This window comes from Rhinoderma darwinii, chromosome 3, assembly GCF_050947455.1.
Source record: "Rhinoderma darwinii isolate aRhiDar2 chromosome 3, aRhiDar2.hap1, whole genome shotgun sequence".
Taxonomy (NCBI): domain Eukaryota; kingdom Metazoa; phylum Chordata; class Amphibia; order Anura; family Rhinodermatidae; genus Rhinoderma; species Rhinoderma darwinii.
Window position 1 is genome coordinate 135,732,044 of NC_134689.1, and position 14,149 is coordinate 135,746,192.

The 14,149-nt window shown below is 40.3% G+C and overlaps 1 protein-coding gene across 1 annotated transcript in view; it reads left to right on the plus strand.

Moving 5' to 3' along the window:
• Positions 1-14,149, plus strand: part of PPM1H (protein phosphatase, Mg2+/Mn2+ dependent 1H) — a 207,189-nt gene that overhangs the window by 114,172 nt on the left and 78,868 nt on the right. The window contains exon 6 of the mRNA XM_075856778.1: positions 6,100-6,218. Within this exon, the coding sequence (XP_075712893.1) occupies positions 6,100-6,218 (119 nt within the window). The remainder of the gene's footprint in view (positions 1-6,099; positions 6,219-14,149) is intronic.

The window sequence follows — 14,149 nt, forward strand, 5'->3', positions numbered from 1 at the left end:
GGTCATAGGCAGCATTTCTCTTCCTCCAAACACGGCGAGTTGAGTTAATGTCAAAGAGCTCAATTTTAGTCTCATCTGACCGCAGCACCTTCTCCCAATCACTCTCAGAATCATCCAGATGTTCATTTGCAAACTTCAGACGGGCCTGTACATGTGCCTTCTTGAGCAGGGGGACCTTGCGGGCACTGCAGGATTTTAATCCATTACGGCGTAATGTGTTACCAATGGTTTTCTTGGTGACTGTGGTCCCAGCTGCCTTGAGATCATTAACAAGTTCCTCCCGTGTAGTTTTCGGCTGAGCTCTCACCTTCCTCAGGATCAAGGATACCCCACGAGGTGAGATTTTGCATGGAGCCCCAGATCGATGTCGATTGACAGTCATTTTGTATGTCTTCTATTTTCTTACTATTGCACCAACAGTTGTCTCCTTCTCACCCAGTGTCTTACTTATGGTTTTGTAGCCCATTCCAGCCTTGTGCAGGTCTATGATCTTGTCCCTGACAACCTTAGAAAGCTCTTTGGTCTTTCCCATGTTGTAGAGGTTAGAGTCAGACTGATTAATTGAGTCTGTGGACAGGAGTCTTTTATACAGGTGACCATTTAAGACAGCTGTTTTTAATGCAGGCACCAAGTTGATTTGGAGCGTGTAACTGGTCTGGAGGAGGCTGAACTCTTAATGGTTGGTAGGGGATCAAATACTTATTTCTCTGTGCACAATGCAAATAAATATATATAATTTTGACTATGTGATTTATTTATTTTTATTTTTTTTATACATAATCTATCTCTCACTGGTAAAATTAACCTAGCCTAAAAATTCTAGACTGTTCATGACTTTGACAGTAGGCAAACTTACAAAATCAGCAAGGGATCAAATACTTATTTCCTTCACTGTAGGTGTAAATCACTAATGATTCAGTGGATGACCAGTCATATAAGTCACAACCACTATCAACAGCCCAACCAGGAAATACTGCTGCTTTGTGTGGATACAGATAGCATAACTCCCAACTTTCACGTATTGCAAAGAAGCACAACCGATGCGGCGTGCTAAGCTACTTTAACCCTGCCCATACATGCCCAGTTCAGCCCACACAGTATAATGCCCCATAGCGCATCCCACACACAGTATAATGCCCCCACAGCTGCTCCCCATATCCAGTATAATGACTCCATAGTTCCTAATAAAAAATAATAAAATAAATACTCACCTAACCCTGTTGCCATGACAAGTGGAGCAGATCCCTCTGCTCCTCCGGTCTGCTATGAGTGGCTAGGCACAGACAGAAACGATGACATCACCGCATTACGTATGTCTATTCCGAGCCGTTCACGGCCGGCGTTACACAGTGAATGCTGGAGCAGGTTACTGACGGCTCCCTTCTCCACCATTGGTTCAACTGTATATAAGAACGCAGATACAGGTGAAACCAGGACATACCACAGGATGCCCAAGACAGCGGGACACTTCCCGGAATCTGGGACTGTCCTGCTTGATCCGGAACGGTTGGGAGGTATGCAGATAGGAGAGACAGAACATCAAACAGAGTGAGCGATAGTAAAATACAGAATGCATTAGTGTTCGTGAGTATGTTTCAAAGTGAGAGGAAGAGAATAGATGGTTAGATTTACAATATTTGGTAGAGAGATAGGAGTCATTGTCGGTGTGTTAGTTAGGCAGACACAGGCAGCCATTGCTGTGAGTAATGCTGCAGCTCTACAATTCTTAAACTTGTGAATCGCCAATCTTCATCACATCATTCAAAAATCTTCAATTATATTAATCCTGGTGCTGATAGTGTGCCGCTGCCTTCTTAAAGAGGCTCTGTCACCACATTATAAGTGCCCTATCTCCTATATAAGGAGATCGGCGCTGTAATGTAGATGACAGTAATGCTTTTTATTTAGAGAAATGATCTATTTTAAACCACTTTGAGCGGTTTTTAGCTTTATGCTAAGGAGTTTCTTAATGCCCTAGTGGGCGTGTTTTTACTTTAGACCAAGTGGGCGTTGTACAGAGGAGTGTATGACGCTGACCAATCCGCGTCATACACTTCTCTCCATTCATTTACACTGCACTAGCGATATAGTTATATCGTTATGTGCAGCTACATACACAAACGGCAACATTACTGCAGTGTCCTGATAATGAATATATATCACTACCAGCCAGGACGTGATTTTTATTCAGAATCCTGACACTTCTGAATCTTTTCTGTGAGATTCCAGCAAGGCAAGCGTAATCTCGCGAGATTATGATGTAACCTGTCATTTCAAACGAGATTACACTTGCCTTGCTGGAATCTCACAGAAAAGATTCAGAAGTGTCAGGACTCTGAATAAACATCACGCCCAGGCTGGTAGTGATGTATATTCATTATCGGGACACTGCAGTAATAGTGTTTGTGTATGTGGCTGCACATAGCGATATAACTATATCGCTAGTGCAGTGTAAATGAATGGAGATTAGTACCTATAATACCCCTTGGGCAGCACTATAGCCATAAGACATAGTCTACAATTAAGAAAACCTATATACGTCTCATATAAATGTATACAAAAAATTGTTTTTCAGACATATGTTAGTCCAAAAATATAAATTGTGTGGCATGATAGTGTGAGACACTCCAACAACATGTCCCATTGATTTGATATATTTATTTTTGGGTTGTGGGTCGCGGTGGTACTTCTGTGGGGGCCCGGGTGGGGGATCTCCACCGCCGGTGTTGGGCACTGGTGGTGGCCTCCCTTTCCCGTGCTTCCTCTGGTGCTGCTCTGCGTACCGCACATCCCATGACGCATTTATATTTAAGATGCACCTAATATTTCTGGTGCAGGGACCTAATATCTTACTATACGTATATATGCATGGTGAGCATAACAAACTGTGATATGTATTGATGGTTATTGACGGATATTACAAACATTCCAAATCCCGCCCTGTACAAATACGTTGCAAATAGTCTGAACGGCTGATCTATAAATGTATCGCCGATGACTTGACACATAGGGTGACGTGCACATGCGCTTGATTGGCCCTTCACATGTTGTGCCGGAAGTTGTCATAGTGAGGGCGGAAGTGCAGATGATGGGGGATCCCGTCATGCGCCATTGGTCTCTGATATACAGGTATAGTACTTATACCACATACTTGTACACTATCATCCTCTCCTGACGAAGGGTGCGAAACGCGCGTCGAGGTGTTTCTTCTGAGACCATCAACAGCCATCATGTCAGTCACAGGTAATTGATATGCAACCATGCAACTATGCTCAGTACTTATGTTTGGTAGTTAATACAACATCTGTTATAGACTTGCACCTAGATAGTGGGGAGGCTTATACTATATTATTCTGAACCAGTTTGTAGACTCTATATTCCTCCCTGGTGTTGCTGTGTACTATGCATTATTATTATATATAGGCATGGTGGTGAGTTGATTATCTCGTATTTTGTTCCATTTTAAGTATGTTTTAACTTTGTATGTTTTGTATGGGTATCTTTGGGAGGGCATTCCATCTGTGGAGCAATAAAATTAATATTTTTGGACTAACCTATGTCTGAAAGACTATTTTTTGTATACATTTATATGAGACGTATAAATGAATGGAGAGAAGTGCATGACGCTGATTGGTCAGCGTCATACACTCTGTACAACGCCCACTTGGTCTAAAGTAAAACACGCCCACTTGGGCATTAAGAAACTCATTAGCATAAAGCTAAAAATCGCTCAAAGTGGTTTACAATAGATCATTTTTCTAAATAAAAAGCATTACTGTCACCTACATTGTAGCGCCAATCTTCTTATATAGAAGATGGGGCTCTTATGATGTGGTGACAGAGCCGCTTTAAACACTGACGTTATGTCACTTGTTTTGCATACATCTAAAAGTTCTACCAAAAATTTTCGTTTTTCTTTTCTGCCTCAAACACTTATGTAGCGCTGGTATACTTTAGTCTGTGTCCAAGTGATTTATTTTTTTTTATTGATTTTTTTTCAAATAAATAGATTTTAATTGATATAGAAACAATTAGATTTAAATACTGGTGTTCATTTCATGACCTGTATGATACAGACGTCATGGACGTGACCTCAATCATTGTTTTGCATATATCGAATTGCTAATCATCAAAAAGTTTATTTCAGTAATTCAATTAAAAAAGTGAAACTCTTATTATATAGATTCATTACACACAGAGTGATCTATTTCCAGTGTTTTTGTTTTTTGTTTTTTTTTCTTTTAATGTTGATGATTATGGTTAACAGTTAATGAAAACCCCAAATTTAGTCTCTCAGAAACTTAGAATATTGGGTAAAGGTTGAAGATTGTAGACTCATGGTGTCACACTCTAATCGGTGAATCAACACAAAACACCTGCAAAGGTTTCCTAAGCCTTTAAATGGTCCAGGAGTCTGGTTCAGTAGGCTACACAATCATGGGGAAGACTACTGACTTGACACTTGTCCAGAAGACAGTCATTGACACCCTCCACAAGGAGGGTAAGCCACAAAAGGACATTGCTAAAGAAGCTGACTGTTCAGAGTGCTGTATCCAAGCAATGGATACTTCCAACTGGCTCATTATTACATCTGCCACCAAAAATTTAACCAAGTCATCTGTGCACTTAGGGCAGTCCCTTAATGACCATCCGGGTATTAGACAAAAATCTTCTCTGAACCTAGCGCAGTCCCTTAGAGGCCATCCAGGTGTTAGCCCTCTCAGAAGAGAAAAGGAAACCGGTTTGACCCTCGTAACATTCCATAACCAGGAATACTATAACAATAACCTAAAAGACGGAGTCTGACACACCGAATGTTAATTAAAAAGTGAAAATTTTTATTGAAACAAGTATACAAGAAATGACAAAAGACACATTAAAAGTTAGAGATGATTGCCACAGTGTGAAAAAATACCAGACCGTGATGTGTGCAAGTATAATGCACAGGATATGTATAAAAATGATACTATATCAATATTGGAAGGGTAGAGCTGTGATGCATAATACCTTGCATCCAGAGTATTTGGTAAAGATCACAAATAAATAACAAGTATTTAGTTAGAACTAAATGCAAGGGGTGCAAACACAGCAACCAAGTACATCCATGTGATAAGTAAACTGATGGACGATGGCACCAGGGCCGAAACGCGCGTCGGGGCTGATGCCAGACAGTGTGGACTTTGATATGGGTAAGGTGCTCTAATCTAGAGCTATTTTCATATAGGCTTCCTTTTGCCTTCCTTGCTGTTGTCCCACCATATATATCCATCAGTTTACTTATCACATGGATGTACTTGGTTGCTGTGTTTGCACCTTGATAAATGCCTTGAGGGGTGTGGTAAAGTTCTAAGCCTTGTAACGTAACGTCCTAGAAAATAAAAGGATGTTGAAAAAATGATGCCAATCTTAAGTAGACATATGGGAAATATTAATGAGCAACTATTTTGTGTGGTAGAACGATCTGTCTTACAAGCAGATACATTTAAATTTAGAAAAATGCTAATCTTTGCAATTTTCCCCTAATTTCTGGTATTTTTCACAATTAAATACTGAATGTGTCGACCAAATTTTAACAGTAACATAAAGTCCAATGTGTCACGAGAAAACTATCTCCGAATCGCTTGGATAGGTAAAAGCATTCCAAAGTTATTACCACATGAAGTGATATATGTCAGATTTGAAAAATGCCAACTAGTCCACGTCCTTAAGGGGTTAACAGGAGCCTTATTTAAGTTTTTTTGTTGTTTTTTTTAACTTTCACACCAACATACAGAGTAATTTTCTGACATTTTTATATGTATTATACACTAAATTCAGCAGACACATTTCTCTATTAGGAATGCAGTTCATTAATCCAGGATTTGGTTCACAGTGCTGCTTAATCTCCGAGGTTTATGTCAAGATTCACATCTAAATCCTCATTTCCTGCCATCACTTCCAGGAGCTGAAATTACAGATAAGATTGACTATGTAAACTATTAATGCTTGGGTGAATATACAGGCTCAGATATGGTTAGATGTATCACTAATCTTTATAATGTACGTTACATGGATTTCTGTCTATGAAGATTCCTCTACTTTTCTTTTCCTATCTTTTAGGCTATCCTTCAACCACATCTGCTCGGAAATGAGTTCACGCATTTGGAATTTCCAAGAAGAGTGCAACGTAAGGAATTGGGCAAGATGATGCTTTACAGGGACTTTAATATGACTGGCTGGTGAGATATTTTATATTTGGACTCCTATACAAGTTACTTGTAAAATTTAGTTAGTTACCAAAGAATTGATGGATGTTGCAAAAGCAGTTCCGTTTAATAAAGAACATTCGTTTAATCATGCCCCATATTATTTTGCATTTAATATATGCGCGTTTTTATCTGTGTGTATGTACGCACACGATCTGGCTAAAAGTATGTGAACACAAGACCTTCACACCATTATGAGCTTGTTGGGCGTCCCATTCCAAAACCTAGGGCGTTTGTATGAAGTTGGTCGCCCTTTTTGCAACTATAACATCCTCCACTCTTCCGGGGAGGCTTTCTGCAAGATTTTGGAGTGTCTGTGAGGATTTGTACCCATTCAGCCAAAACATCATTTGTGAGTTTAGGCACTGATGTTGGACAAGAAGGTCTGCTCCGCAATTGGCGTTCCAATCCATACCAAAGTATTTAATGGGGATGAGGTCAGGGCTCTATGCTGACCTCTCCAGTTCCTCCACGTCAAATTCCTCAAATCATGTCTTTATGGACCTCGCTTTGTGTACAGTTATGCTGGAATAAGAAAGGTTTTTCTCCTAATTATTGCCACAAAGTTGGAATCCTACAATTATTTAAAATGTCTTTTGTATGTTGTAGCATAGAGATTACATAGAAGAGAAAGGAACTGCAGTACTCTGACACAGTTTTTGGAAACCTTGAGTGCTGAAGTTCCTTTCTCTTCTATGTAAGCTGTCTCTTTTGGACCTGGGACCTTTTTACTGTGTGCACAACCCACTATTGGGAAATTGTCCTCTCCTGTTGATGAAATCGATTTGGTTGTGCTGCTGACTTCTCGAAATGTAGCATAGAGATTACCATTCACTGGAAATAAGGGGCCTAGCCAAAACCCCGAAAAACAGCCCCAGACAAAACTTTACTGTAGGTACTATGCATTCTGGTAGGTAGTGTTTTCCGGGCATCCGCCAAACCCAAATCGGTCCATCAGACTGACAGATAATGAAATTTGATTTAGGACTCCCGAGAACATGTTTACACTGCTCCAGAATCAATTGGCAGCATACTTTATACCACTCCATCCAAGGATTGGCATTGTGCTTGGTGATCTTGGGCTTGTGTGCAGCTGCTTTACCGTGGAAACCCATCTCACATAGCTCCCAACGCACAGGTCTTGTGCTGATGCCACTTCCACTTTGGAACTCTGTACAGAGTGATGCAAAAGAGGATAATTGACTTTTATGTGCTTCAGCACTCGGCTGCCCTTCTATTTGAGTTTGCGTGGTCTACAGCTTAGTAGGTGAACTATTGTTAAAGGGGTTTTCCAGGGACACAACATTTTTGGACTAACACTCAATATAAATATTGAGTAAATTTCCTAATATATATATTGTTTTAAATCCGGACGCATTACTTCCTATTCACACTCCCTCTGCCCTGCCGGAAGTTCTGCTGTTCATGTGTCTTATTTTTTTCTTCTTTTGCTGTTCTCCAGTAATTATTTCGCCCCCTGTATCTGTCTATTCCCCCTCCCCACTGGTTCTCCCTTCCCCTTGAGTTTTTGGCCCGCCCTACAGTGGTGTCGACGCATCATCGTCTCACGTGACCCCTAGCTTAAGCAGGGTCGGCATGTCCTCATCCCATGTTACTGCTGTGGCTGGTGCTGTGAGGTCCCTGCTGAAGTAAAAGCAGGGTAAACAGAGAATCCCGCCTACTAACCAGAAGTCTTCCCGCGAATACAACGTTACATCGAGGATAGATGAGTAACGCTGAAATATGATTTTGTTATGCAATTGTTACAAAATAGTGATTAGACATGCTTGTGGTGGTTATTTTTTTGTTTTTTTTTACTCACTAGATAACCCCTTTAAGATCCTTTTACACAGACCAATGATTAGGTGAACGAGCGTTCATACAAATGCTCGTTCCCAATTATTGCCCTGTGTAAACAGGGCAAAGATCAGCCGATGAATGAGCAAACGATTGGCGCTCATTTTAAAAGTGGAAATCATGGGCGATATCTGTCAGCTGATGTTTTAAATAAGAGAAGGCAAAGAGAATTAGTACAAAAGGGTCTGTACTTTGAGAAACAAACTCCTACTCCATTTGATTTGCAAAAAATATGTAATGTTTTGCCCATTTTTTTTTTATTATTTCTTTTTTTAACTTGTTTAAAGAACATAAGTTTTGGATGGTGGATCACTGAAATAGTGTTGTGCATGATTCTATGGGTTGAGTGTATGGTCACCAAAACGCGTAAGATGTGGAGCAAATGAAATTAAGCTTTTTGTAGGAAATTTAATAGCCATAATAATGCCTGATTGGTGCAAATTCCATAAATCAGCAAGACTACAATCCAAAGCATACTTCTAAATAGGGCTGGGCAATTAATAGAAGAAAAAAAAAACAAACTCAAATTCAGCGACCAGTATACAGTTGAGTCCGATGGTAGACCTGGTAGCCGTCCGCTCCCTGCTCCTACCATTCTCTATGTAACACCAGCCGCTCACGGCTTGGTGCACACAGGCGCAATTATGTCAATGCCTCGCACTTGTCTGTACCGAGTCATGAGCGGCTCACTACAGACAGGCGTGAGGCAGTGATGGCATCATGCCTGTCTGCACCAAGCCACACAGACCGGTGGAGCAGATATCTCCACTAGTCGTGGGAACAGGGTTAGGAGAATATTTATTTTATTGTTTTTATTAAGCACTATTGGGGCTTTGTGGTGGCAGCTATGGGTGGCATTATAATGCGCGAGGGCACCTATGGGGGGCAGTATACTACGTGGGGATAGCTATGGGGCATTATACTGTTTAGGGGCAGCTATGGGGGCATTATACTTTGTGGGGGTAGCTATGGGAGCATTATACTGTGTGGGAGCATCTATGGGGCATTTTACTGTGTGGGGGCAGGTATGGTGGACATTATACAGTGTGGGGGCCATTATAGGGGTGTTATACGGTCTGGAAAGCAGCTATAGAGGCAATATACTGTGGGGGCACCTATAATGGGGGCTTTATACCACATGGGGCAGCTATGGGAGCATTATCCTGTGTGGGGCAGCTATAGGGGCATTATCCTGTGTGGGGAGCAGTGTCCGGGGGTGTATTATAACCGTAGTATAGTGTGTGTGTGTGTGTGTGTGTGTGTGTGTGTGTGTGTGTGTGTGTGTGTGTATATATATATATATATATCAGGATATATATTCAATGCAAAAAGGGGTGTGGCCTAAAGAGCATTCATTAACTTAATTGAGGTTACATGTTCAATTAATCGTGACTTTGATTTAGGTCATAATCGCCCAGCCCTACTTCTAAGCTATACAAAAGGTATTTAGTGAAGAAATCGGGAACAGGAGGGCAAACTGTAGGCTAGAAAGTAGGGGCAGATGGAAGGGAGTAGTGCCTCATGCATATGATCGTATTATGAATCCATGTGGCATGGATCTTTAATAGGGCACCCGTGGAATTATATGGATGAATACTGTAACTCCATCTGCCTCCCTGTGATTTTTTTTTTTTTTTTTTTTTTTTTTTTTGATTTAGCATGCTCCATCTTATGTGATATTACAGAGGTTTTCTGCCATAAAAGCATTGTTTCTATATGGTGCTTCGCAGTAAAATATGGCGGAATGCACGCGGGTATGAAATACGGACCCATAGGGACTACCAATGTCATTGTACAGGGTCTGGTCATATGACACTGTCGCATTCATGAGCCTTTAAAGGGGATGTCTTAGCACAGGTCAGGTTTTTTTAATGATTACCTATTCACAGGATTGGTCTTCCGTTTTTATGATTGTGGGGGTCTGACACCCAGACCCCGGACCGATCAGCTTCTCCAACTGCCTCCAGGCACCGGATGTTATGCAGGGTCAGTGACTGAAACAGATGGCTCCGGTCAAAGTATAGTGGCTATGCTGCAGTACTGCAGCTCTCCTCCTATTTACTTGAAGCACAGCCGCTATGCAGTCATAAAAGAAAGCAGTATTTTTTTTCTAATCCTGGACATCCCCTTTAATACATGACTGCAGAATACCTTATCAGATTAACTTTTGCATATTTAAAGTATTTTATTGATGCTTTTCTCCCACATCTTTTACTAAAAGGGTTTTCCCACTAACTTAATGTAGGGTTAGGAACTACTTAATGGTTTAACAATAATATCTGTAATATCTTTCTATCATCTTCTTATTGATTGTATTCCCCAGTGTGCCATCTTGGCTCAGTAGCGCTTGCGTTGAAGTGCTGATGGACTGCATTCAGCCTGACTGCCCGGTTGAAGTCACTCCAACATGTGGGCATTGCCTGGGGAACTGTGGGACAGGGGGGAAGGTAGAGGCGTACCGCAAAACCCAGAATGTTAAACCGAAAGTGAATAGTGCCAATGGGAAGATCACCTTACTAAAGAAGTTAGATTTTTTTTTTAAAAAAGCAACTGTGTGACAAATTTTGCAATTACATGTGGGGTTGGGATGTTTGACCCTAATTTGTATTAGTGGGAAAAAAACACCTTTTAAGGGTGAGCACTTGCGGACGGCAAGCACACATCGCCGAAACGATGGCCACACGATTTCACCGTTAATAATGCTGCCATTCGCCACCACATAACTTTGAAAGATGTTATAATTTTGGTGTGTGTGTGTGTGTGTGTGTGTGTGTGATATATATATATATATATATATATATATATATATATATATATATATATATATATATATATATATATATAAAAAATATATTTATTTTTTTTCCCTCTTGATCTGAAATGTAGTTTTATTATTGTCCCATTTATTTATTTATTTTTTAAATAAAGTGCTCAAATATTTAAAACAACTGGATATTCATAAACTTCTTTTCATCAACAGGGTAAAAATGCTCCTCTTAATGTCCTTCCCTGAAGAGATGTCAGGATGATATACCTCTGAGCATGTTAGATTTGATTGCATTTAATTAAATGTATTAGTATGCAAGAATATATTTTTCTTTCATAGGCGCTTTGTTGAGTTTTGGAGCTCTGCCAAGCGGCTAAGCATTAGGGAATTACTTTATTTCCCTCTTCCAGCTAAGAAGGCCTTTCACTCTCCAAGGATCTGATTAAAAGAAACTTCACTTTCAATGCATTTCGGATTCCTCACAGTGACCTTTTCTTTGTGAGAGTTTCTGGTTTTTCTTTACTTAAACAAAGAGTGCATATTAATCTCTGTCAGAATTAGAAAACAAGAAGACAAAAAATGATTAGCTGGATTTCACTTGTGACTTCTAAATCCTATGTAATGAAGTGAGTGGTGTGGCAGTCTCACTGAGGATTTCTTATGCTTTTTAATGTATTAATAAAAGAGTTAGAAAAGTTGAGATGAAAACGAGGAATTGCGTTGCATCCTGTATTGACCCACTTCATTCACAAGCAATTGATCCAATTTAATAGGCTACTTGAATAAAGTAACTTTCGAAGAAGTTCCTCAACTTAATTAAATGTGTATTGTTGTCGCAGCAAATAAAGGTTCTTCTTTGTATAATGAACAGTTATACAAATCTCCAATATACTTTCTGTATCCATTCTTCAGTTATCGAGATCTCTGCTTGCAGTCATTCAATAAGAACCTTCATTGATTACCGCACTTCCAGCGGCTAAATTAGTCCTGGTCATGTGATGGACACCGGTCCATGGTTCTCTACAAGACATCACTCTGATAACTGGATTGTAGTAAGCTGTACATCTGTGTCCATCACGTCACCAGAACAGACTTATCCACTGGATGTAAATATGAAGGATCGTCACGTCCAAACAATTTTTCTTTTTTCGTTTTTCACACCCTGCCTTCCAAAAGCCGTAACTTTTTTATTTTTTTTGTCTGTCAATGGAGCAGTGTGAAGGTTTATTTTTTGCGGGAGGAATTGTAGTTTCTATTGCCACTATTTAAAGTACCATATAATATACTGGGAAACATAAATAATTCTTTATGGTGTGGAATTGGAAGAAAACTGCCATTCCTCCATTGTTTTTTGGGTTTTGTTTTTATGGCTTTCATGCGGTAAAAACAACTTAACTTTACTTTATTCTGTTGGTCAATACGATTTCGGCAATATCAAATTTATATATATTTTTAATGTTTTGTTACTTTTACACGATTTTGTTACTGATTCACACGAGCGTATTTTACGTCCGTGTTACGTAAAACGGCCGTCTCACGGATCTATGTAATTCAATGGGGCTATTCCGACATGCGTTGTTTTTCACACAATCAATATGAAGGACAACCAGAACCCCCCCCCCCATCATATAGAAGATCTCATATTTGTAATATACTTTGTATGTTGGGGTATGGGCCTACCAGGGGTGTGACGCCAGGTAGACTTTCCTTCCCTTATACTGATGGGTAAGACGTGTTCAGGTATAAATTACTATCTATATACTTGTATATTTTCACTGTTTTATAATTACTCCCACCAGGACATTCATGTGGGGATATTCCCTTTTGTTGTTACTATCATAGATGTGGGTTTATACAGTGATATTATTCATTCAGTGCTTTGTTCAGCTGTTTCATTGCCTGGCATCCATCTTTTTCACACTGTGGTAAATCAACTCTGTTTTAAATGTGGGATTTTATATTGGCATCTAATGATACAATTTGTGCCTTTTTATATCTACATTGGTGGATTATAGACTTTGTTTTTGTTAGTTGCAGCGTGTGGCCGGTGCGTGAAACTTACTGCAGGTCCTATTTCTGTGTTTTTTTGCGCACCTCGCAGCTCGTTTAAGTCAATGGGTGCGTGAAAACAATGGACAGCACACGGACGTCATCCGTGTGCTGTCCGTGATTCACGCACTAGTTGCTAAGGAAATGATGAGGGGAAAAAAAAACACCTTCAGTTTGTTGTTTTTTTGCAGATGAAAAAAAACGCATGACTCGTGCGTAAAAAACGCAGACTCCCACTGTGCACGGATGCCACACAACTGCAACGCAAGAAAAAACTCGTTTTTTACGTGCGCAAAACTGACCTGTTCGTGAGAATCTAGCCTAACAAAGAAACTACTTGTTCAGATATGTGTTGTCATATTCTGAGAACCATAACTTTTTTATTATTTTTCGTTTCAGTGGTGTGAAAGCTTATTTTTAGCAGGACGACCTGAAGTTTTATTTTGGTACAATTTTTTAGTACATACGACTTTTTGATCGCTTTTTATTAAAAACTTTTTGAGCTAGGTATCCTGCTGCTGTGCGTCGATGAGGCCCGACTATGGCTGCTGATAGTGGGTCATGTGACCCGACCCATCCATTAGTGACCAGCAGAGGCGTAGCTAGGGGTTTAGAACGGGGTGAAACACATCTGAGTTGCCTCCCATATAGTACAATGACCCGTTAGTGGCCCCCACACAGTATAATGCTCCCATCGTTCCCCCTACACCGTATAGTGCCCCCACACAGTATAAAGCCCCCACAGGATAATGTCCCTATAGCTGCCCCCCACACAGTATAATGCCCCCCATAGCTGCCTCCACACAGTAAAATGCCCCCATACAGTATAATATCCCCATAATTACCACCTCACAGTATAATGCCCCACACCTGCCACCTCACAAAATAATGCCCCCACGCAGTATAATGCCACCATAGCTGACTCCACTTAGCCCAAGTAGTGTGTAATAAAATGATAAATTACATACCTATGCCCGTTCCCACGACGGGTGGAGGAGATCCTTCTGCTCCTCTGGTCTGTGTGTGGCTCAGCGCATACAGGTGCGATGACGTCAGCTCTTTGCTCCATCGGAGGATGCAGATACAATTGAAACTGGGACATCAGTCGTTAATTCTCACCATTAGCCCCTATACTCAATACTGTGGTAAGAACATGGAGATTCCTCAGTGTTGCTGTGGTGGTTGACTATATTTAGGTTTATTTCTAAATATTATAATCTAATTACTATAG